The sequence below is a fragment of the Phoca vitulina genome, unplaced genomic scaffold (assembly GCF_004348235.1).
Source record: "Phoca vitulina isolate PV1807 unplaced genomic scaffold, GSC_HSeal_1.0 scaffold41, whole genome shotgun sequence".
In the NCBI taxonomy this organism is placed as follows: Eukaryota; Metazoa; Chordata; class Mammalia; order Carnivora; family Phocidae; genus Phoca; species Phoca vitulina.
Genome location: NW_022589744.1, coordinates 13,812,487 through 13,837,162, shown reverse-complemented (window position 1 = coordinate 13,837,162; position 24,676 = coordinate 13,812,487). Strand labels below are relative to the sequence as shown.

The 24,676-nt window shown below is 48.4% G+C and overlaps 1 protein-coding gene across 1 annotated transcript in view; it reads left to right on the top strand.

Moving 5' to 3' along the window:
- Window positions 1-98: 98 nt before the first annotated feature.
- The window catches only part of CYTH1 (cytohesin 1), a 78,556-nt gene continuing 53,978 nt past the window's right edge, over window positions 99-24,676 (top strand). Inside the window, exon 1 of the mRNA XM_032429404.1 lies at window positions 99-186. Within this exon, the coding sequence (XP_032285295.1) occupies window positions 165-186 (22 nt within the window). The 5' untranslated portion in view covers window positions 99-164. The remainder of the gene's footprint in view (window positions 187-24,676) is intronic.

Below are 24,676 nucleotides of genomic sequence, written 5' to 3'. Positions count from 1 at the left end.
CGGGCGGCGGGCGGGGCGCCCCGCGGGTGGCGAGGGGCCGGCGGCGGCAGCGGCGGCGCGGGCCGGGGGCGGGGCTCCGAGCCGGGCGGAGACGCGCGGGGCCAGAGGCGGCGGGACGCGAGGGGCGAGCGGCGGGACCCGGCGCACAGCCCGGCGCCGGCACCATGGAGGAGGACGACAGCTACGGTCAGTACGGCCCGCGGCGGGGCGGTGCGGGCGCCCCCTCCCGCGCTTCCTGCCGTGTCCGCCCGGGCGCCTGAGGCGGCTCGGGCGGCTGGCGCTTCGCGGGGCCGGCGGTGCGGGACGCGAAACCAGGGCGGCCGGCTAGGGCCGGGGGCCGGGGCCGGGGGCGGCGGGGACCGGGGCCGCGGACCGGGGGCCGGACGGGGCGGGGGCCGGGGGTCGCGCGGTGCCGCCAGAGCGCCCTGCGGCTCCGTCCGCGGCCCCCTAGTTTCGGGCCTCGGTGGGGTCTGCAAGTTGTGTGCCGGGTCCGCGTCTTTGTTTGTGAGCGAGGAGCACGCACGGCGGGCCACCCCGAAGCGCACGGGCTTCCCCGGCGGCGGGGCGGCGGCTGAGCTGTGGGGACCCGGGCGCCGTCGGGCGGGCGCTGGCCCCGCTGCCGGCCGCCGTCTCCCCGGCGAGCGGTTCCGGTCCCCCCCCCGCCACCGCCCGGCCGCGCGTCGGGGACACCCAAGTTTGCGTTCCCGCGGGTGCTCATCACCTCGCACAGCGTCCCACTTGACAGTTCCCGAACCCCGCTTCCTGCTAACCTTATCCCCAAAACTGGTGCCCGTCAGCCAGGACATTCCTCCCTCCAAGCGCTCAAAACTGCAGGGCTCGCCAGAGGTTATTTTGAAATGCTTTTAGTTAATTTATTAACATTGTATTCATGAGGAATTTGAGAATGGCAGCTCGAACAAGGGGTGAACTTCTGTGGGTTGGTGGCAGTCTAGGCTACAGCAGAGTTTAACGTGCTCGTGTGGCTTCGTGGACCCGTTCCTGGCGTATTCACTGAGGCAGGTCTTATTTCTTCTTTTCATGCACAAGTAAGTCATTGTGGAGCTGTGGACGGGGAAGAGGTGGCTTTGTGACCTGCAACTTGACCCTGAGCCGCGCGCCGGGGAGTGTGCAGCTGCCCTCAAGACCCACTGGCAGCCTGAAGTGCAGAGCGCCTTAGGGACGGCCACCCTCAGCTGTTCCCTAGTTACCTGCCAAGTAAAAGCCTATGTGCTTTCCTTTTGTAATTGAAAAAAAACCAACAACAACAAAATAAAACACCTCCGGGCTGGTCCCAGAGGGTTTTCATCCCCTCCCTACCTCGCTTTCTGCCCAGGAGAAGCCTCATCCAGCTTTGCCTGCTCTTTGGTCTATCTCCTCTTGCCATTTAATCTGTCGACCCCAGGGTCCTGCCACACTTTCTTCTTGCTCTCTGCTAGTGTTTGTACCCACCAGGCGAGGCAGGAAGCTCTTGGTCTGGTTGCTTTTAATACAGTGACTGCTTTGCCAACAGGCACGACATGAATTTGTACTTGGAAGGGGTAAATAGAAGCGGGTGCATTCGTGTCCTAAGGCAGCTGTAACAGATTAGCACAAACTCGGTGGCTCAAAACAGCATATAAATTTATGATCGTATAGTTTTGGAGGTCAGGAGTCCAAATGTGGTCTAACTGGGCTTAAGGTGTTTGCAGGGCTGTGTTACTTTTGGGGGTTTTAGGGGAGTATCCATTTCCTTGCCTTTTTCACCTTCTAGAGGCCATGTTAATTCTGTGGCTGGGCCACCTTCCATCTTCAAAGCCAGCAGGATCCCCCTTCTCTTTCTCTCTGACCTCTGCTTCTTCTTATTAGGACCCTTGTGATTACATTGGACCCACCAGGATGATCCAGCGAAACAACCTTAGCTCTGCAGGGTAATCCCGCTTTGGCCACATAGGGTAACGTAGAGTTCTGGAGATTAGGTCATGGACATCTTTGGGGGCAGATATTCTGCTGACCACACGTAAACATGAGAAAGAAGTTTATTCTTCCCCCTTATACAGCTAAAAAGGTCATCTTCTTTGTATTTTGGAGGAACTAAGAAGGTTGAATTAAAAAAGGTTCCCTACTCATAGCGTTCACCACACAAAAAGTACCTAATAGCTTAAGATGGTCATATGAAGAATAAGTTTCTCAGTTCTTTAGGGTTTCCCTTGGTCTCTAGAGTTGTCCATTAGGTTTTACAGTGAATCTACCTCGAGGGATAAGACAGCTATTCATATAACACATTTCAGAAGCAGCTGTGTGCTACGGACTCCAGCACATGGAATGCCTGCCCAGACGCTCCCTCAGAAGCTAGAACCTCTGTTCTGCCGTGGGTAGCCTAGGACACTACCACTGTTCTGAACCCTGTGTCTTTGGGGAGATGATTATGATTTCCTAGCTGCCATTTTGGCCTAAAAAACTTTTGGAACAGAGCTCATTTATAATATGCTAAAGAAAGAGGATGAGTTTTAGAGTTTTCCTATTCCATTACAGAGAATTTCAAAAACCATCACAACAGCCTTTCTTGACCGCAGACTCTTTGGTGTTCCGTTGATCCGGTGACTGCACCATTGAATTCGGAAGCCCTTCCTCCTGTAGACACTCCCTGTAATACCAAATTGTTAAATCAGAGGTTCTTAATCCCCTAGAAAGGTACAGCATGCTTCGCACCGCCTGTGTGGTGTGACATACTGGACTGCGACACAAGTCCTTTTCAAGCTGAATTATCTTTGAAAAATGTGGAATTAGTGATTTTCTAGAAGCTAAATTGACATTTGAAGAGAGATGTTCCTATTGCTTGTGGCTGGTGGATCTTTGTCCCCCCAGTGTCTTTCTAAACGCTATGAAATAATTGGGACTTTTTTTTTTTTTTAAAGACTCATATAATCTTCTTAGGTCACCATTCTTCCTGGACTTCCCAGTTCTTTTTGCAGAAGGAAGAGGTATTTTTGCCTTCATAGGGTACCTTGCCCAAGAAAAGACTCCGTGACCACTCCCCTTGGTGACTTCTGAACTTGAGCAGATACTTTTAACCTGTAGACTGCCTCGTCATGGGTCTCTGGAGCCCTTCTGAAGTTGTACGGGGAAGCTTTTGTGAATGTGCATATTGGGAGGTTCCTTAGCTCGCTTCTCAAAAGGTTCTGACCCCAGGAATTGCTGCTCCAGAGGGTGCGCATGTGTCGTCCACCTCTCTCAGGACAGACAGGCTGTGAGGTAGAGATGGGCAGGGCCATCGGTAGTGACATTGGGAGTGTTAGTGGTGATGATTCTGCATCACAACTCTGACAAGATCATCAAATTTCTGAGCGTAGGTTCTTAAGGTCTCTGAACCTACAGTGCCACTTATGGCCTTTACTTCTCAAACACAGCTTCCACTCCTCTCGCTCTTTATGAGCTTCAGACTTATCCCTAGTCTGGACACGAGGGAGAATTGGCCCTGTAAGAAGTATGCTTCTCGGTGAAGGCATGGAGATGTTATCTTAGCCAGGGCACGACTTCCACCATCCGAAGATGAAATGAGGCTTGGGCGGCGGCGGGCACGGTTGCTGCTGTGGGATGGTGAGTGGGAGCCCACTGCGTGTGGGGGAGATGGGCCGTTTCATCTTTGTGCTTCCAGAACAAGCATGGGGCCTGGTACCCAATAGAAGCAGCTCAGCAGCTGTTGAGGGAATAATAGACTGAACCAGGTTCCATGTGGCAAAAGTTAATATTCAGTGAGTGAGTTTTTGTCTTCAGCTTTCCATCCCAAACAGAAACAAGAACACTCTTCTGTACATGTTTGACCGGATGCCAAACCAATTTTCCTTGTTCTTCAGTGATATTGGTGTCTTTCATTGTTCTTGAATTTAGTTGTACACTTAGTGATTTGTTTTTATGGAAAAGAATACAATTATGAAGTCAGGGTTTTCTTAGAAAATCTGGAACATAAGGTTACCATGATTATACATTTTGTGGTCTTTAAGGTAGAGTTTCAGGGGTGATATTAACATGTCAGAGGGGATAAACATTTTTAGAATTCTTGATGCATGGTGCCAATTTGCTTTCCAAAAGGGCTGTACCAATTTACCCTGTTCCTAGCCGTGTATGGGGTGACACACTTGAGTATCACTGTGGCTATGCCACTGGTGAGGATTTGCATTTGAAAGCTTTTTTTTTTTTTAAACCAACCTAATGGTTACAAAATGGCACCTCATTAAATCTATTGATCACCAGCTAGGTTGAAAAAAATTTCTTTTGCGTATTTGTGTATTATGAACCTGCCTGTTCATGTGGGATGTTGGTTTCTTTATTTACTTGACTGAGATTAACTCTTTTTTTTATGGCCTCGAACAAATCAAGTGACTGTTTTTCTCACTCTGATATTTTCAGCATGGGGAAAATACATATTCAGTCTGATTGGGGTTGGAGTGAGATTTTGACCAATTGTAGTAGTCACCTGTTTATGTCTCTTTAATTTTTCGATTAAAGATTGATGATCTCTCAACCCATATATTGACTTCTGGCCAAATACAAATGTTTCCTTTAGAGGAGAAATTGTGAGTTAGGTAGCTCTTGCTGGTCTGGGTTATACTGATAAATGGGTCAGTCTATGGGATCTTAAGGCTCATGCCTGCTCCTTTCTAAATGTCCCACATACCAATCAAAAAGTCTTGCCAAATAGATGATTTCTTATGTGTTTCATGCATTCAAGATCAGGTAGTTCTATAGAAAGAACTGGAAGGAGAGTGCCTTCTGGTTTCAAGGTTGAGAGCACACATGTAGGTCACTCGGCCGGGGAGGAGGCGTGTGTGTGTGTGTGTGTGTGTCTCTCTGGACAGTGAGGCGTAGGTTGGAGCTTCATCTTGGAGTCCACCCCCCACCCCCCCCCAAAGGCCTGTCCGCTCCTTTCCTGCTCACCCTCCCACATGAAAGGCTTGGACAGTGGGCTCCTGAAGAAGAGTACTTTGCCTGAACCTGTCCGTTGGCTTTGTTGCCACACTGCTTCTTGATTGTCTCTCTAATTATTGTTGCTTAGTTTCAGTTGCAATAATAGAGGCATGGAGGAGGTGGAAAATTATTTAGAAACGTTCAAGAAGTGAATCCCACATCCTCTGAAACTGCTGGTAATGTTGTTTTGCCTCTCTCTTTGCATTGACTAAAAAAATGTAAGATGGGTTGAAGGCTGTGTAGGGGATTTTTGTTACTCTTCGTTATCCAGGACGGTGTGACAATGTGTCTCTGTTTTTGTGACGGTGAGGTGGTTATGCGGTGCTTTCTGTGCCGCCTGGCTCCCGTAACAAGGGTCAGGACATGACCTTCCTTATCTGAGTCTTTTCCTGTTTTTCACTTTTTTTTTTCTTTTTTGAGTCTTCAAGGTTTCTCTTTCAGAAGAGTGCCTTTCTCTGGCATTGTTACAGTCCACATTGTAATTATTACCGTTGGGTGTGGATGATGGAATTGGTGTGATGTTATTAAAAACCCGTTCATCTTCAGTAGCGCTGCTGTGGGCTTGGTGTCGGCAGGCGGGGTGTCTGTGGGGTCAACAGGCGTCCGCCGCCACTCTGCACCACGCGGCCCCTGTTGTCAGGGATGCTTTGAGCCTAGAGGACAGGGTGGCGGCAGGCTGTGAGGGAGAGGGTCAGAGTGGATGTGGCAGGTGTGTATGTGAAAACCCTAGGTAAGCAGGGGGAATAGTCCTGCCTGGAGTTGGGGTGGAGCCGGATTGGACAGAGGACAGTTGCTAGAACTGGAGTTTGGAAGCTGAGTGGTGCTAACTAGGTGAATATGGTGGAGCAGTACATTTCAAGCAGAGGGAGCGAGCCGGGGCCAGCAGGGAAGGGGACCTGGCCCCTGGGGAGCTGAGTGGTTCTCTGTGCCTGGAGACTAGGAGGCCAGAGACAGGCTCTAGGGAGGAGGACAGAGTCATGGAGGGCTTCTCTGTGTCACCAAGGACTGGTCTCTGCCACGAGGAGCCTAGGGGGTTGAACTGGGGTATTTCATGATGGTTATTTTGCGTTTTAGAAAGATCCCACTGTCTGCTGTGGTTCCCGTGGGCCGTGGGGAGACCCTCAGGGAGCCTTTGCAACCATCCTGGTGGGCTGGGGGAGGAGGGCCTGATGGAGGCAGTAGGAGTGGGCCAAAGGGGGCAGTAACTACAAGACACGTCAAGGACCTAAAAGCATGGGATTGGTTACCAGGGTTTGGGAGAGACATAGCATTGTGGGAGATCAGCAGGGTTCCAGATGATGCCAGGTTGCTGTCTCAGGTGACTGCTTGGGGAGGGTCTCCAGTTAAATGCAGGTGCTTAGTTTTGGACACAGTGAGTGGAGCTCGGGGCGGGGGGGAGGTTAGAGACCATCCCTTGAGAGAGGTCCATTTAGACAGTTGGATTTGTCGCTAGAACCCAAGAACTTATTAGCAGCACATGAGTGGGAGTGGAGCCCAGGGAAGTGAGGAGATCTTATGCTGACCAAGAAGAGGGCTAAGGGTGCTGTCCTGGGCATGGCGTCTTGCCCCCCATTAAAGGGCTGGGCAGAGCCATGTCCGAAAAGGAGGCCTTGCAGGCAGGCGTACATATTACTCTTTCAGATGAATGGACTGTTGGTGGGCAGAGAGGGCAGCAGCTAGAAGGTAATGTGGAATGGGGAGACTTGCTTTAATTCGGGGATACTGTACGTCTTTATAGACTCTTGTTATAATTTTTTTTAAGTGAGTGCTATGCCCAGCGTGGGGCTCAGACTCACAACCCCAAGATCAAGAGTCACATGCTCCACCGACAGAGCCACCCAGGCGCCCCTGCAGACTCTTTTTAATAAACATTTTGAAAACTCTTCCGAGCCAGTATTGAATTACAGTACTCATGCCGGCGCGCTGTGAAGCTCCAGCAGGACCAGGCTCATGTTCGTTCTGTCTGGGGCTGTTACAGCCGGCAGCTGCCCGACCACGTGAGTGTGGGCACCTATTAGCCTAAGGTCCTTGAAGCTCTGCGCTGCTCCACACACGGCTTCCGGCAGTCCTGCTGACGGAAGTGAAGAGGATGTTTGGAGTTCTAGCTGTAGGTTTGCATTTTCAACTGCCTGGATGTTCCCCTTGACCTTCTGTCGCCATCTCAAATTCTGCCCATCTGAAGGTGTTCTCCTGCCTCTCCGTTCCAGTCCTCCCCCAAGACTTCCCTTTTCTTTCTTTCTTTCTTTTTTTTTTTTTTAAAGATTTTATTTATTTATTTGAGAGAGAGAGAATGAGAGACAGAGAGCATGAGAGGGGTTAGGGTCAGAGAGAGAAGCAGACCCCCTGCCGAGCAGGGAGCCCGATGCGGGACTCGATCCAGTGACTCCAGGATCATGACCTGAGCCGAAGGCAGTCGCTTAACCAACTGAGCCACCCAGGCACCCTCTTTCTTTTTTTTTTTTAAACTTTTATTACCATTACCTATCACCCCGGTTATCCAGGCTTGAAGGAACAGCTGATTCCATTCTCTTCTTTGCCGTCTGAACTGTTTTCCAGCGACCCATCCATCTGCCTGCTCAACCTCGTTTTCATTATCTTCTTGGTGTCAGGGTGTTTGCTTGAATTTTAAGATACAGGCCTGCTTTCAGGAAGCTCATAGTGTAGGGGAGTTGACATGTTGAAAAATTGCAAGAGTATGTGACAGGTGCTCTGATGAGATGTGGGCAAATGCCGTGGGCACCTGGGGTGATCCAGTTTTCACTTTGTTTTTGGGTGAGAGCTGCTTTGGGGGAGCACACCTGACTCTGGGGTCAGATGTGATGAGAGCGTTCCAGAGCACAGCAGTGGTCGGCAGCTTGCTCTGCCCTCACGGCAGCCCCGTCTGTGCACAGGTGAGGAACGGTGTCGGGGGGCGCTGGGTGTGCGGGGCGCCCTGGGCCACTCAGGGCTGGCCCGCCACTGGAAACCATATTCGCAGACGCCAAGTCGCTTCTGCTGTACCACCTGCTCCTTATTGCCCGTTGTTTCAGATCCCTTTTCTCCTTTTCTGTATCTTATATGCTTTTCAGAAGCTTTCTAAACTTTCTGTCTTTTCTCCTGGAATTGGGGGGTGCAGAGTTCTGTGTCCTGGTAGAGTTTGGGTAGTGTTGTGGTTAAAACCCATGTTAGGGGTTATGAAGCAGATTTGGATGGAAAGAGCCCCTTGTTAGTTTTAGGGTGGAAATCTGAGGAGTTTGTAGGATTGCACAGGAGAGACCGTTCTTCCTCCTTCATCTGTTGGGTAGTGTTGGCTTGGAGGCCAGTGTTCCCTCCCAGGGCTTCTGGTGGACCGGGCTTGGTGTGGTGCCAACGGGAGTGTCCCAGCCTGACCTCCGAGGATCCCCTGGAGCAGAGCTCACATGGCGGTTGGGCAACCGGAATCTCTTGAGAAATCCGGGTAAGCAGGTAAAGGTTAAGGTTGGTAATCCTGCCCCTTGCAGACCTCAGCCACTCGCAGGGGCCTTGTCCTGCCACTGCTCGCCTTTTCACCCTTTATGGTGACACGTAACAACAGGCTATTGGAAAACGAAATTCAGCAGTGACATGGGAGAGCACTGCGGACGAGTAGTGTTTCTTCCAGGGAATGACAGAGTATCTTCCAGCGTCTTCCTGCCCAGCACTGACCTTGCAGCCTTGTCTGCGGTCAGAGGAGAGGCTCGTTTTTGCACCGGGCCTCATCAGGATGACAGTCCCTGGTGGGGTCACCGAGGATTCTGATTCAGGACTTCAGCTCTGCAGCTTCAGAAACAGACTTGGAGGCCTAGATTCCTAAGCTTCGTGCAGTGAGGACGCCGATTTATTGCTGTGTTTGGAGGAGTTCTGAAACCAGGTTTCGTGCAGTGGCTCTTGCGGGCCACATGTGGAAGCTCCTGCAGGGGGACTGTGGTTCAGGATACCAGGGGGCCTGGGGCGCGCCTCCTAGCTTCCACCTGGGGCCCCTCACTCTTGTGGCAGGGCCGTACGCGACAGTGATGGATTGGCGCACAGCTCCATGGTGTCCTGGGCGGTCTCCTGGGAGTCCGGCCTCCAGGGGTTGTGGTGGCCTTGTCAGGCATGCTTCCTCCCCAGGCCATTCTCCCTTCTCTCCATGACTTGTCCTGATGTGCAAGGGGGGCCTCCTTCACTCTGTTCAGTAACTTGATAAAGACCTTAGTGATTTCCCTCTGTGTCCAGACAAAGCATGGAGGAAATGAAATTCTGAAAAGATTCTTAGGATTATAATTGGAAGATTATTTCCTGGATTTATAATAACCCAACAGAAATAGGGATTCCACCCTAGGCTTTGTGGTCTAACTCTAGAAAACACACCCTCCAGCTGTGTCCGTGGTGTGCACAGGGGGGCTCCTCTGCGTCTGCTGACCTCAGAGAGCCCCCCTCCCCCCCCCGAGGTCCGACCCCTCACAGATCTCCAGGCTTCCTGCTCAGCCACTCGCTGGGAGGCACCCCACTCTGTCCCCCACTGGGGCCTTTCTCTGGCTGTTCCCTGGGCTCGGGACACCTTCTGCCCTGACGTCCTCATGGTTAATGCCCTTGCCCACGGGCTTTGGCCCCAGTTCCCATTCCCCCGGGGGAGACCTGCCCAGGTTGCCCAGCTCATTAGACCTCCTGCACGCCCCTCCCCAGGCTCACCCCCCGTGGCTTGTCACCTGCTACCAGTCATGTTTACTGCGCGTGCCTGGTCTCCTCCAGCTTTGGAGGGGCACCGGGCCCGGTACTTTGTAGGCTCTTCGTAGGAGTTTGTGGAAGGAACCGCTCAGGCCGTCCTCCCTCTCCCCGTCTGTGTTTGACAGGAACATGGTGGCCATGGACGTTGCTCGTGTCTGCCTGTGAGTTGCAGTTGCAACTCGAATGTAGCCCTTTTACCGCACACGTAAGGTGTCCCATTTCGTTCTTGGGTTGTTCTGGGCTTCATCTGGGGGCTCGGTTCCTGCCACCACTGGTCCTGGCGGTAACCAGTGTGGGAAGCTCCTCACTACTAAGTTGCTGCTCTCTGTGCATTCAGAGAGTCAGTACAAATCTTAAAAAAGGAACATTTAGACGAAAAATAGGATTATTTTCTTCTTGAAAGATGCGTGTGGCAGAGAAATTCTTTAAGAGGGGCTGATATAGGGGCACCTGGGTGGCTCAGTCGTTAAGCAGCTGCCTTCAGCTCAGGTCATGATCCCGGGGTCCTGGGGTTGGGCCCCGCATCGGGCTCTCTGCTCGGCAGGAAGTCTGCTTCTCCCTCTCCCACTCCCCCTGCTTGTGTTCCCTCTCTCGCTGTGTCTCTCTCTGTCAAATAAATAAATAAAATCTTAAAAAAAAAAAAAGAGGGGCTGATATATTCCACAGTGAGGTGATTTGTGGTGTGAGCTCACTTTCTTCTGGGAAGTGTTAAGGTGTTTGACAAATGTCTGATAAGGATGAGACATAGGTTGTTGATTTTTTTTTTATGATTAACAAATCAGGAAAGGAAATGGTAGGAAGCGGCTCTGACTTAACATACGCCCTCAGTACCAAAGAGAGACGGAAGGAGTAGCTGCACTGTATTCTCTTCCTGTGGCTACTGTTCAAATGATCACAAATTTATTGGCTTTAAACAATACAAATTTATTATGTTGTTGTTCCAGGGGTCACAAGTCTGGAATGGTCTCACTAGGCTAAAACCAAGGTGTCAGCAGGGCTGGATCCCTCTGGAGCCTCCTGGAGAGATTCTTTCCTTGCCCTTTTCACCTTCTGGAGGCTGCCTGTGTCCCGTGGCTCCTGACCCCTTCCTCCCATCTTCAAAGCCGGCAATTACTGCTAAACCCTGTCTCATGTCTCATCACTCTGACACTGAGTCTCCTGCCTCCTCCTCCTCCATATGAAACACTGGTGATTCCATGGGACCCGCCAGATGACCCAGGAAATCTCCCCACCTCCGGGGCAGCTGATTAACCACTTTCGTTCCATCTGCATCAGTTCCTCTTTGCCACGTAATTGAGCAGATCCACTCGTTCCAGGGATTAGGATGTGGACATCTTTGGGGCCGTTGTTCTGCCACCCACATCCACCCTAGTGCTCTTGTCCCTGGGCAGTTTCGTCCTTCCATGCGGACAGTAAGGATTACAGGACTGGTACAGACTGTCTCGTCGTGGTAAGCATTTCTGGCTCTAGAGAGCATTCCTAATTCAAAGGTAGAGGAGAGTGTGCGCAAAGCAGCAGCAAACTTTGACCCGTCCATCCTGTTTCTGCTCCTCAGCAGCCCTGTTTGTCATCAGATTACCAGAACAAAGAACGTCTTCAGTCGGGAGGCTGTGTTATTGCTCCCAGTTCTTAGGAATGTTTCTGTACTTTCTTTGAGAGTGAGGAGAATTTTTCCTGGTTTCAGGTAATGGAAGCATCCCTGAACAATGGTGCTCGATAGGAAAAAGGAGTTCACTATTCTAGATGGAGATGTTGGCATGACATGATTTGGGAATTATTTTCCCAGACCTCTGCCTTTTCCTCGAGTCACACGATGGACATCTCCTTGTGTGGAGGAAGCAGGCTAGGTGCTATTTCTCTTCCACAGACTCATGGTAAGGGCTCATTTGGTTTAATTTCCACCCCCAATAGATTTCAGGGATACAAAACCGAATTTTTGGCTAAATATTACTGTTCTTTCTTAAGCTCCCATTTTCTTAAACACATAAATGTATTTATAGCACTCTACTAAGAGGAATTTAAACTTCTACTTTAAAAAATTATAAAAATAACATATCTTTATATTAAAAACTCAATTGCTGGAGAAAAGTACATAATTAGAAGTCAGTTTTGATTTTTAAAGGGGTTTTTATAGGCCCTAGGACGTTTGCACGATTTTCCTTCTCTGTATTATCCCCAAGGTCACCTCACCTGATTTCAGCCTGGAGCAGTGGGACTGAAGGAAACAGTCCCCGTGAGACTTGGTGGCACTTGGAGTAAATGGGACTCTCAGGACGGTTTGACATGTGAGCATGGACGTGAGCCACAGTGTGGCTCTGGGAGTCAGAACCTGGGAAGTGCTAACTGTCCCATCAGGAAGGAGATGCTTCAGCACGCTGTCATATGTTTGTGTTACAGAATATCAGGCTCCTCTTTAAAAAATGGCCATGTGTTGGGGCACCTGGTGGCTCAGTCGTTGAGCGTCTGCCTTCAGCTAGGGTCATGGTCCTGGGGTCCTGGGATCGAGCCCCGCATTGGCTCCCTGCTCAGTGGGAAGCCTCCTTCTCCCTCTCCCACTCCCCCTGCTTGTGTTTCCTCTCTCGCTGTGTCTCTCTCGCTGTCTCTCTCTCCGTGTCAAAATAAATAAATAAAATAGTAAAAAAAAAATGGCCATGTGATGCTGAGTGAAAAAACAGGTTGCTTGTTACGTATCCTGTTTATTAAATATGTATTTTATCAGTTCACATTTGTATGTGCAGAGATAACCTCAGTCACCTTTATAAGGATTCAAGGCAAACCCCGCCCCAGAACAGAACTGTGGACCATGGACAGGGCGGCAGGGGAGGGAGAATGGGTGAGTGCGGCTACCTGAGTTTCACAGGTGAGCATGGAAGGTGCCGAGAAAAGTAGGATAGCCTCTGGTCTCCTTGACAGTCAGGAAAATGATGATGGCCCAATAATGCTTGTATTGGGATGGGTTTGATTTTAAGAAGTGATGTCATCAGACTTATTTGGTATCTGTATAACTTTTAAAAGGTAGGCACGTGGTGCTTTGTGTGTAGAATTACTTTTTAGTTCTGTTTAAAAGTCATACAGTCGTGGGATAGTGGGATTTTTGTTTGTCTTAGGAGAAGCATTTAAACTAGTACAATGTCGCTGCATTCTTTGTTAAACTGTAAAATCCTAACTATTTGGAGAAGAGACCAGGGTTGAAACATCAGTGGTCTAAAAAAATGGATTAAATATTTCCTGAATTTTTGGCTTTTAGACATCCAAACTTGTAAAAATAACCATGTTCCAGATGGACACCTTTTTTTTTTTTAAGTTTTGTTTATTTTTTTAAGTAATCTCTATACCCAACCCAATGTGGGGCTCGAACTCATGACCCTGAGATCAAGAGTTGCACGCTCCTCCGACTGAGCCAGCCAGGCACCCCCAGCTGGAGACCTTTTATAGTTGGGAGTAGTCAAGTGTCCTAGGAAGATAAACATACAGAAGTGGTTTGTTTAAGCTATCTGAAGTTTGTAATCTAGTAAATTGGGATTAGCATGGTGGTTCCCATACCTGGCTAATCTGCAGAATCATCCCGGGTGAGTTTTTTTTTAAGAAATCAGTTTTTTGGGGCACCTGGATGTCAGATGGTTGAGCATCTGCCTTCGGCTCAGGTCATGATCTCAGGGTCCTGGGATCGAGCCCCGCATCGGGCTCCCTGCTGGGCGGGAAGCCTGCTTCTCCCTCTGCCTCTGCCTGCCGCTGCCCCTGCTTGTGCTCTCTCTCTCTCTCTCTGTCAAAAATAAATAAAATCTTAAAAAAAAAATCAGTTTTTCCTGGGGCCCTACTCTAGCTATACCTACTGAATTGGGATCCTCCAGGGTAGGATCCGGGAACAAATGAATGAATACACACACACACACACATTTTCAAAGTTCCCGAATTTGAGGCGCTCAGGTGTAGAAGAGCCCCTTCCTCAGGAACTTCACACTGCCCCCCCCCCCCCCCGGGGGCCATGTGGCCGGGCCCTGGCTTGGGCTAGTGCGCCAGAGGTGGAGCTTGTCATTTCCCACGTTGGTTGTGTGAAATGATGATGTGAGGAGTTGTGTGTCCAGGATCGTAGGGAGTGCTGGCTGAGTGTTCACTGCATCTCCAACTGTAACCCTCTAATGGATGTGGTTTTGCTTTAGGCCATTTAGAATTCCCCTTAGAGGGTTTTGAGCTTTCAAGCAGAGGTTTTTAAGAGGCTCAGCAGATCAAAGAAGAAGAAGAAAATCCAAAGAAACACAGACCAAGCTTGGGTTTGTTTACTCCCTTGTTACAGTTACCAAGTTTAGCTGCCTCCCCACCTCAGGTTCCCCAAGTGTCTGTGTGGTTTTAGTTCTGTTCCTTTCAGAGACACCTTCCCTTTGTGTCGCTCTGTTGCTAGGCAGCCCCTGGACTGATGCCATCGAAGAACTCCAGTCTGTCCGGCAGGGGATGTGGCCTAAAAGGGTCCTTCCCCTGTCCCCCTCGGGACTGGCTTGCCAGGCCCAGGAGGCTGCGGGAGAACTGAGGCCCAGTCACCTTGCCAGAAGGGTCTTCCCGCAGCTTTCTCTCTCCTCGGGGCTCTTGGGGGTTAGTCTGAAACTCAGCCGCTTTAGGCGGCCTGCTACATTAGCTGTAATTGTATGTGTCCTTCTTCCTTCTCCACTTGGGCAGACTTTGAAAAATTATTATTAATGGAGAAATTCAACAATGTACAAAAAGTAGAGGGAAGAGTGTAATGAAGTCCCACAGACCTGTTACTGTGTACATTTTGGTGTCATTTGCTTGCAGTTTTTTAATTCTGTGCATATTCCCGCATGTCGACCCACCTAAGTCCTTTTGGGGAAATATAGGATTAAAAAATAAACCTAAAAATGAGTTCCAGTTGTTACATAGAATGTTTTGTAGCTTCCTAAAAAAAAAAAAGAAAAAGAAAAGAAAAAAGAAAACGTATTTTTCTCTGCCATTAAAATATGTATATGGACAGTTTTTTAGTGGCATCTGTCAGGGCAGGGCCCATGCTCACAGCGGACAGCAAGACTCCAGAGGGGAGGACAGGCAGGCTGGCTGGCTCGCTGCAGCTTCACAGGGGCCGGAAGCAAGGTAGCGAGACAGTTGATGGCACGGAACACAGCACACAGCAGGACAGCCCCGGGAGTGCCGCCTCCCCGACCCAGGTCCCATGGGGGGACATGAGGGCCCTGATGATGGCCACGCTGGAATTGGGGCAGTCTGCACTTGAGGAGCCAAGGACCAAGCACCTTTTGTAGCAAGCAGCAGACAAGCCGGACCCCCGCCCCCGGGAGCCAGCGAGTTGTGCTGTGTGGTCTCCTTGACCAACCAAATGTGACAGCGAGACGTGCAGGGCTGCGCAGGCCCCATGGTGGCCGGGCTCTGCCAAACACAGCATGTGTGTATGTACTACCCTTTAATTAATTAACCTCTCTTGTTGGTTATTTAGAAGTTTCCACTTTGTTCTTACAACAGATAACTCTGTGACATTGTGGGTAAAACATTGTCCACATTTCTGATTATTTTCTTAGGCTAGATTCCAGCGAGTCATATCACTGGGTCAGTGAGTTTAGCTTTTTATTTTTAGTCTCCTCATAGGTACTGTCAGATGGCTTTCCAAAAACTGTCATATACACATTGACATCTCACTAGTGTATGATTATATTAGTTTACCTTCCCAACATTGAATTGGTTTTTTGTTTTTGTTTTTTTGAAAGTAGGCTCTACCTCCGATGTGGGGCTCAAACTCACGACCCCGAGATCAAGAGTTGCATGCTTCACCAACAGGGCCAGCCAGGCGCCCCTCATTGTTTTTTAATCATTGGCTTTTTTATAGAACATTTAAATACTTTTCTGTCTCTCTCACTGTTGGTGGGGTGAGCTTCGACTGTTCTAAGATCTTGTCTAGTGCCTGTATAAGTCAGAATGGGGAGATTGTAGCAGCTTCTTCCTCAGGTCATTTTTAACTAATTTATTCAACAGGTATTTATTGAACACCTGCTAGGAGCTGGGTGTTCTACAGGACTTGGGATTCAGGCATGAGCAGAGTTCTCAGGCCCCTCACATGGTAGGTAGAAGCGGCTGGTTTCTGTGGATAGCGTATGACTCATCTGGATTCATTTCTCTGCTAAGTTCAGATGCAGGCTTCTTAAGAATAAAGTTAAGGTGGGAACCCGTCTGCTTTCCACTTTGTGGATCGGCATAGTCTTCATTTCTTCCATGTTTATTGGACACGGGGCAGTGATTGAACTTTGTGTCCCCTTGCAGCTGATGAGCATCAGACATCTGTGTTCCCGAAATGTGTTAAAGACTTTTGAAAGTGAGTTCACACAGGGGCGCCTGGATGGCTCAGTCATTAAGCGTCTGCCTTGGCTCAGGTCGTGATCCCAGGGTCCTGGGATCGAGCCCCGAGTCGGGCTCCCTGCTCAGCGGGGAGCCTGCTTCTCCCTCTCCCACTCCCCTTGCTTGTGTTCCTGCTCTCGCCATCTCTCTCTCTGTCAGATAAATAAATAAAATCTTTAAAAATAAATAAAATTCTTTTATGTTAGGAGAGAGAAGACAGTCCCTGTTCAGGGACACCCTGGTTGAGAGGGAGCTTGAACTTTGCTTGATTACTTTGTCTTTTAATACTCTTTCCAAAATGCATTCTTACAGATTCTTCATCAGTCAGCCTTAATTTTTAAAACTTTGGCCGTCTTGTGCCTTGAGCAAATTATCTGTCTTCTCCAAGGGCCACCGAGTCGGGGTAGTGACACAGTCACACCTGCCTCTCCGGTAGGGTCTAATGAAGGGTTTGGTGAGGTGCTCAGTGACATCAGTCGGGGGGCTGGCACGCAGCAGGTGCCTGGGGAGTGTCAGCGCCGATGGCTGTCACCAGCAGACACCCTCCAGGGCTTTGTGGGGCCTCCACAGCGATCTAACACACCAGTGGTGACACTGAAATATCTTTAGTCATAATGAATGCGTTCATTTCCACTTACCTGTTTCAATAAACTTTTCAGGTTTTCTTTTCTTGTAGTTTTTTAAACAAAATTAACTTTATTTTTTTAAAAAGATTTTATTTATTTTAGACAGTGTGCACATGTGTGTGAGTGTGTGCATGAGCGGGGGAGGGGGTAGGGGCAGAGGGAGAGGGAGAGAATCCCAAACAGACTCCGCGCCAAGCTCAGAGCCCAACATGGGGCTCCATCCCAGGACCCTGAGATCATGACCTGAGCCGAAACCAGGAGTCGGATGCCACCTGGGCGCCCCTAAAAAAACTAATTTGACTGAGGTATACTTGCATATGGCATACTGTATCCATTTAAAGTATACAGTTTGATGAGATGTGTATGACAGATTTTTTTTTTTTACCCCTGTGAAGCCACTGTTACAGTTAAGATCCAGAGCACTTCATTGCCCTGAGAAGACTCTTCATGTCTATTTGCAGCCCAGCCCTCCCTCCCTCCCACGGATCTGCCTTTTGTCACTACAGATGAGTCTGCGTTTCCCAGAATTTTATATTAATGGGATCATACAGTGTATTCTCTTGTGCCTGGCTCTCACTCAGCATGAAGTGTTTGAGATCATTGTTGGGAGCGTCAGTCTTTCCTTTTTATTGCTGAGTTATTTTATTTCCACTGTCTACATAGACCACATTTTATTTATCCATTTACCTGTCACGAGCATGTGGATTATTTCCAGTTTGGGACCACTGTGAATTAAACTGCTGTGAGCATTCATGTACAAGTCTTTGTGTAGACATGTTTTTATTTCTCTTGGGTTAATACCCGTGAATGGAATGGCTGGGTTATATGGCAGCGTTTTTCTTTTTCCTTAAAGACGTTTTATCTTACATAAAATGTAACAGAGATAATAAGGAATGGTATGTACAAATGGTATGCGACTAGTTTTGAAATAAGCGTGAGAAAAGCTTTTTTTAATGTAAGCATAATATGCAAATCTGTTAAAGAAGGTTTTAATACGTTATTTTGCATCAAATAAATCTGGATTTACAAAAAAAAAGTGACATGAAACTTTGAACAGTCACATAGTAAAGGAAAACTTTTTTTTCTGTTCTTGCAGTAAAAAAATCACAATTTTGTACTTAAAATTGGGGAGAGAGCCTCACAAAAATGTACAAGTATAAATTGTTGGGGCTGGGCAGATCCTCCTGAGAGCACTGTGCAAGTCAGGGGAGATGGTGGAGAGGCCCTCTGGAAGGTCCCATCATCATTGTCTGCTTCTCCTCTGTGGTTCATGGCTTTTGTCCACGACAGTTATGAGACATGATGCGGGAGCTCTGCTGTCCGCCGAGTGTAGGTAGGGGAGAGGCCCCCCGGCATCATGAGCCAGGTGTCTGTCATCCCCTGCATTACACCACCACTCAGAGTGGTCAGTCCTCTTTAAAAATGGGGGAGGGGTGTTAGTATTAAAAGGGATTTTTTTTTTTTAAGATTTTATTTATTTGTCAGAGAGAGCAAGTGAGCACAAGCAGGGGGAGCGGCAGACAGAGGGAGAAGCAGACTCCCTGCTGAGCAAGGAGCCTGACACAGGGCTCAATCCCAGGACTCTGGGATCATGACCCGAGCCGAAGGCAGACGCTTAACTGACTGAGCCACCCAGGCGTCCCTAAAAGGGATTTTTTATATAGAATCTTTTTAGAATAGTTCTGTTGTTTAGGGCTTTGGGGTGTTTGAAGGACCAGGTAGGTAGATAATCTAATTTGGAATTAAGGTGTCAATTGAAGGTTATTTTAAAGAATCCGTGATTTATGTCCCTACACAAGTTAGATGGCAGGAGTTAAACGTAATTTAAAGTTGGGGAGATGGATCTTTTCATAATTGCAGTATGGTAAATTACCTATTCAGTCTACTTAATACCTTATTACGTGCTGTTTTCCATCCTAACATTTAAGTACTACTTAAGTGTTTGTGATCTCCTGCAAGACTCCCTAAGGACAGTGTATAAGACCTGTGTGGTTAACAAGGGGGTGCCAACAGTCCTCGGATCCTTTATTTACTGTCTGTCGGCCTTTGGGGTGGGGTGAGAAGCTTGGCCTCAGTGTCCTCATGCTCCTGGGTGCTCACTCTGTCATCACCTAGTTCACTCGAGCACACGCCTGAAGACTTGGGGAAAGGAAGGATAAATCTTTGCGAGAGGTTGGGTACCCCTGAGAGCAGTCATTTTTTTCTTGATGTGTTCTTGGATGCCTTATTTCCCAACCAGTACTATAGATGACTTTTTGGTAGGACCGTGTTGGACTAAACAGACAAGTTTCATGTCCTACAGCACTACTTATAGCTTTGTATTTAATTAGGCATTTTACATTTTCAGTATAAACTTTAATCTGTACAGTCACTTTGTCATCGATGTGAGGTTTGTGGCATTAATTATGTTGACTTGGTCAAAGTTACAAACTAATGTATATGCTTGCAAAGTTCCCAGTTGTCTTAACCATCGGCAGCGGCATATATCCCAATGACTCTGAAACCAGGTAATTGATGATAGAGACTTTACTTCAGTTCGATACTTTTAAAAGGTAATTTCTATGAAAGTCACCATGCAGTGCATATGATAAAGCTCTTCCCTTTACAGAGGGAGAAAGCAGTGGGTCAGATTTCTTTCTTTTCCTTCCAAGTTCTGAACTCCTGGAAATAGGGAAAGTAGAGACCACGCCACCAGCTTTGTCCCTGGTGAGAGGGTTTGGAGGAGTTGCCTAACTGGAAGCATCTGGGAAGGGGTTGCAGATTTGTGAAGTAGGTCGTGCTTCTCCCTGCTTCTTCCCTGGTGATCGGCTCTCTTGAACGTTTGGAGTGACCACTGGACACGACCAGTAGTTTCAAGTACTACCTTCCTTCTGATGCCGCCTACATTACTACAGCCCATCCTCTTTATTTGTGGGGTTCGTGTTTGTGAATCTGACCGCTCACTAAAATTTATTTGTCACCCCAAATCAGGACGAAAACGGTGCTCTCGCAGTGGTTTGTGAGCATGTGCAGGCCCGTGGAAAATGCCCATCGCCCACGGCAGGTTCCTGCGTGCGCGGAACAGGGTGACGTTCTGCCTTCCTGGCCTGGCTCTCATGCCGTAAACAAGGGCGCTTTGCAGCCTGTTCAGCGCCACGTCTTCGCCCTTTCTGGTGGCGATTTCACTGTTAATGGCAGCCCCGGCACGGTGCTCATGTGCTGGCTAGTGTCCGCGGGTGCAGGCACATTGCTGAGCCCCACCGGGAACATGTTAGATGAGCTTCCCTTGAGCCTGAGCTCAACGTCGGCGAATCAACAGCATAGAGTAAATCAGGTGTCCTTGAGAGGAACACAGCTAAGGGGGGCTCACGTATCGATGGGTGAGACAGTGTGATCAGGGACTCCCAGGAACCTAGCCCTGGACTTTCCCTGGGAACGCGGCTGTAGTGCTTGGCTGGTCCGGTTTAGCAGCAGCTTTCCAGGACATAGCTACCGAAATCGCCACAGCCGGTGGTATCTCTGGCCCTCCTCCTCCCTCTGAGCTTCAGCTCTGGTGGCTCACTTGTCATCCCCCCTGGGATGCCCGAGGGGGTCTTACTCAGGGTGACACAGCTCTCCCCATCCCAGGAAGTAGCGCGCCTGTCCACATAGGTGTGCGGGTCAGATGTTGGGAAATCAGCTCCGACTCCTTCCTTTCTCTCATTTTCCAGTTCGTTCTGCCTCCAAAATCTCTTCTAAAGCAATCGGCTTGTCTCTGTCTCTACTGCAGCCAAGTTCGAGGAGGCCACTGGCTCTGCTGTCTGGGGTGTGACCCCAGCTTCCTGTGACAGACATCACCGTGTGCTCAGGTCACGCTCTCCCCCTCCTGCTGGCACTTGATTCGCTGTCCCTTCTCGGACCCAGAACACACGGGCTGAGAGAGATTTCATGCAGGCATACTGGGTGTTTCTTTGGGTGGTGGCAGCTTCTGCAAACGGAGAACTGCCTCTAAACCTGGTAGGAATGTTTTTGAGCCTGGAAGTGGGGGGGGGGGGGGGAGAGAGAGAGAGAGTGTGTGTTTAAGGAAAATAAACATCTAAACAATAGTTTAAGAGCTTGAAGAAAATCTTGAAGAAACACCGTTTCAAAAATAGATTGTTAGAGTTTTCTTGTTTTGTATCTTCCTGAAACCACCTGCCTTCTGAAACAAGGAGACCAGATTTTAGACAAAACAGTGGTTTCTGCTCAGTTTGTTTTAAAATCAGTTACAGATACCAGGAGAAAGGTTGGACTGGCTGACTTTTGTGGTGCCACCTCGTGCCTTCATTGCTCTGCCCCACGACACAGTGTGGGCATGGTCTGTCTTCCTCACCAGCTCCTCTGTCATGTGATGGCTTCGTCTCCACGGGTTCATTTTGTTCTCTGTCAGCTGAGTAAAAGGATGGGTGGAGTGCACGGATTTTGTAACATTGGTCTTGTGGTTTTACAGAGAAAGGGGTGATGTATAATTAGCAAGGCAGAAAGGGAGCAAAGGAAACAGGAAGGAGATGCACAGTGCTCATGTGGCGGAGTGGATGTCCAAAGCAGAAAAAAGCAAACAGGCAAACTCCTGCATCCCCCCCCCCCCCCCGCCCCCATCTGTACTCACTCTGACTTGTCAGGGAACTGCTGGAATTTCACACGGTGGTGTTAATTGTTTGCGTACTTTGTGAAGCCTGGGCATATTTTTCTAAGTCTACTAATTGAATTTGGTTTAGAAGTGTATAGAAAACCCAGTGAGTAGATTTGATCATCCCTGCTCAAGTAGTAAAAGTACCAGAAAGATCACTTCTCGAAATATCAGTTCAATTTATCATAAGTGGTTGGTGCTTGTAATGCGTTAGTTTAATCGAGTTAAAGAATGAACTTTCTAGATAGTTTGGTCACCATTGCCTTCCTACAAAACTGTTAGGTTTGTTTGATCTTTAAACATTTTCCTTTTGACCCAGGACAGTGTTAACCTTCCATTCCTTCTGCGGTGGGCTGATGAGTATTTCTACTGATCTGATGGGATACCGAACGTGATTACTCTGTAATCACTTAAAATCCTGTAAAGCTGGTTCAGCAGAACCTTTTCATCTTTGAGAATGGGAACCTTAGTTCATAGAATCATAAAATGTCCAGAGGTGGAATTTATAAATACGGGTCAACACCTTCCTGTGTAGGGGGCATGGTGGGTGACGGGAGAGAGCCATGGGAGGAGGCTGTGGGGCTGTACTTTGAAGAACAGGTAGGATCCAGATGGAAAACTAGACAATATGACAAAATTTATTCTCATCACAGCGATACACATGCATGCTTTAAAAGATCACACACCACGGAGAAGTTTACATGAATGCTTGTCACAGCATTATTCCTCAGCTACAGAATGGATAAAGCAAACAAGGTACAGCCCTACAGTGGAATAGTATTCGGCCATAAGAAGGAAGGAAGTGCTGATCCATGCTACAGCATGGCTGAATGCTAAAAACATGCCGAGGGGAAGACACCTGACACAAAAGGCCACCTGTTGTACGGAGGCAAGTCCACAGACACGGCAAGGTTACTGGCTGCCAGGGACTGGGGACTGAGTGACTGCTGATGGGAATGGAATTTTCTTCTTGGGGTGCTAAAAACGCCCTAGAATTAGATAGTGGTAGTCACATGGCTTTGTGAATGCATGAAAACCACTGAATGGTACACTTTGAAAAAGTAGATTTTGTGGTTTGTGAATTATATCTTAATTTTTTAAAATTCTACCTTAAGGAAATTCAGTGTGTTGATACCATTTTCAGGTTTAAGTAATTTTTCAAGTACTGTTAAGTCTTCACATAAATAGTGGAACCAGCAATGTAACCAACACTGATGCCGTTTAACCTTTTAAATTTGGAAGGTCTGCACTGATTTCAGCCCCCGTGTTTAACAAATACTAACATTTGCGATCTTGGAGAAAAGAAGACGACTGTAGAACGAACTAACTGATGAAAACCAGCAGTTCCCTGTTTCACCTGGAGACCTTCCCTGGGGCAACCATTCTGAAATTTGCTGAGCTGATTGTCACACCGTGTAGTTCTAGTTCAAAGCCATGTTCTCTGACTGCTGTTGGACCGCCCGGTTCGGGTGCCCATTGACTTTCAGTTGCGCACAGCTCTCCGCCGAGCCGCCACACTGCTTTTCCTTTTCCTCCAGCTCTTCTTCGCCTCCGTTTGTCCTTCGCCTGGTTTTCTTGGAAATTATCGGTTGCTTTCTAAAATCCTCCTCCTCTGCCCCGAGCTTCTCTCTGGTGCTTTCTGTCTGCTTGAACACATGGGTCTGTTGTCTGTGCCGGACAGAGCCTGTCACTCTGCTCAAATCCAGTCGTTCCTCTTACTCTACGCTGTGGTCTCTGTTGGGACTTCGCCACGAGTCGTTCTGGGGTTCCCGCTCTGTTGGAACAGCTTTTCTTAGGTCCCTGTCTTTTCTGTTTTGGGTTTATCGTAAGTTTGCAGAAGCCTATTTTCTAGAAGTGGGAGGTTTATGTCCCGAGTTTGCATATTAGAAAATGTCTTGATGTGTCCTTAACACTTTTTTGTTCTTGGATTTGATGTAAAATTCTTTCAGTAAAGTTTTCTTGTAATTTTGATTGCTTGTTTTGTTTACTATTATATGTTCATGAGAATTATCCACTTTGTTTCACGGAGCCAGTTTGTTCATTTTTACCGATGTATCATATTTCATTATTTGAATATAACACAATTTTTAAAAATCCGTTCCAATCTGATGGATATTTAGGTGGTTTCCAGTTCTGCGTTACTGCTGCAGACGCTGCTCTGCCCGTTCCTGCTCACATTTCCTGGTGTTTGTGGGACGGGTATATCCCCCAGCAGCGTTCGTAGGAAAGTCTGGCTGCGGGTTCTTCTCCCTGCCGAGCTGTGCCGCCAGCCCTGTCGCATGGCGAGCATTTATATCTGCACAGGGCTCTGCGTTCCGTTCTTTCCGTCCTTCCCATGACGGTACCACAGGATCTTACAATCCCTGAGTCAAACAGCTAACACGTGCTGGGTTCCGATTTGCCCTGGCATTGAATCTGTAGATCATCTGGAGAAAAACTGACATCGTTAGTGTACGCGTCCTCAGTACGGTTTCCCTCTGCATTTATTTAGGTCCTCTTCAGAGTCTTTCAGTAACATTTTAGGATTTCTTTCCACAAAATCTTGCGCGTTGTTGATAGATCTGTTACTAGGTATCTGCTTTCTGGTGGTTGCTGCCAGTAGGCTGAAATGCAGGTGTGCTTTATGTATCGATTTTGTTGTGACCAGCAGTCTTGTTAAACCCTGGTAATGATTCCAGCAGTTTATCTTTAGGTTCTTTTAACCTGTTCTCTGAGGACAGTCAAACCAACTGTGAAAGTAATGGTTTCATTTCTTTTTCTTTTTCTTTTTTTTTAAAGATTTTATTTATTTATTTGACAGACAGAGACACAGCGAGAGAGGGAACACAAGCAGGGGGAGTGGGAGAGGGAGAAGCAGGCTTCCCGCAGAGCAGGGAGCCCGATGCGGGGCTCCATCCCAGGACCCTGGGATCATGACCTGAGCCGAAGGCAGATGCTTAACGACTGAGCCACCCAGGCGCCCCTCATTTCTTTTTCTTCCCTCTTTCCAAACCTTATGTCTTTTTCTTGCCCTGTTTAACTGGCTAGGGCATTAGGGCCTGATTCTCCTGCACTCCTTGGTTGAGAAAGATCCGGCTAGAAAATCCTCTAGCTCGGCACCAAGGGAGTTGCTGAGACTGACACCCTTCATTTCTTCTCAGGCTTCATGGAGAAGCTTTCAACTTTTCCCTACAAAGTATAACATATTATAAATTGCTTGTAGACACCTTCATCATGTTTAAAAAAAGATTCCTTTTTTTGCCAAGAGATTCTCTTTCTGTCATGAATGGATGTTCAGCCCGTACAGTACTTCTCTTGCGTGTGTGCGTGCGTGTGCATGCCCGCGCACACAAACACACACATACCCGTGTGATATTGCTGCAGGAATATGCGACCACGTCAGAGCACCAGCCCAGCCCCGTCCCGGCCCCTTTGCTGACCAGCT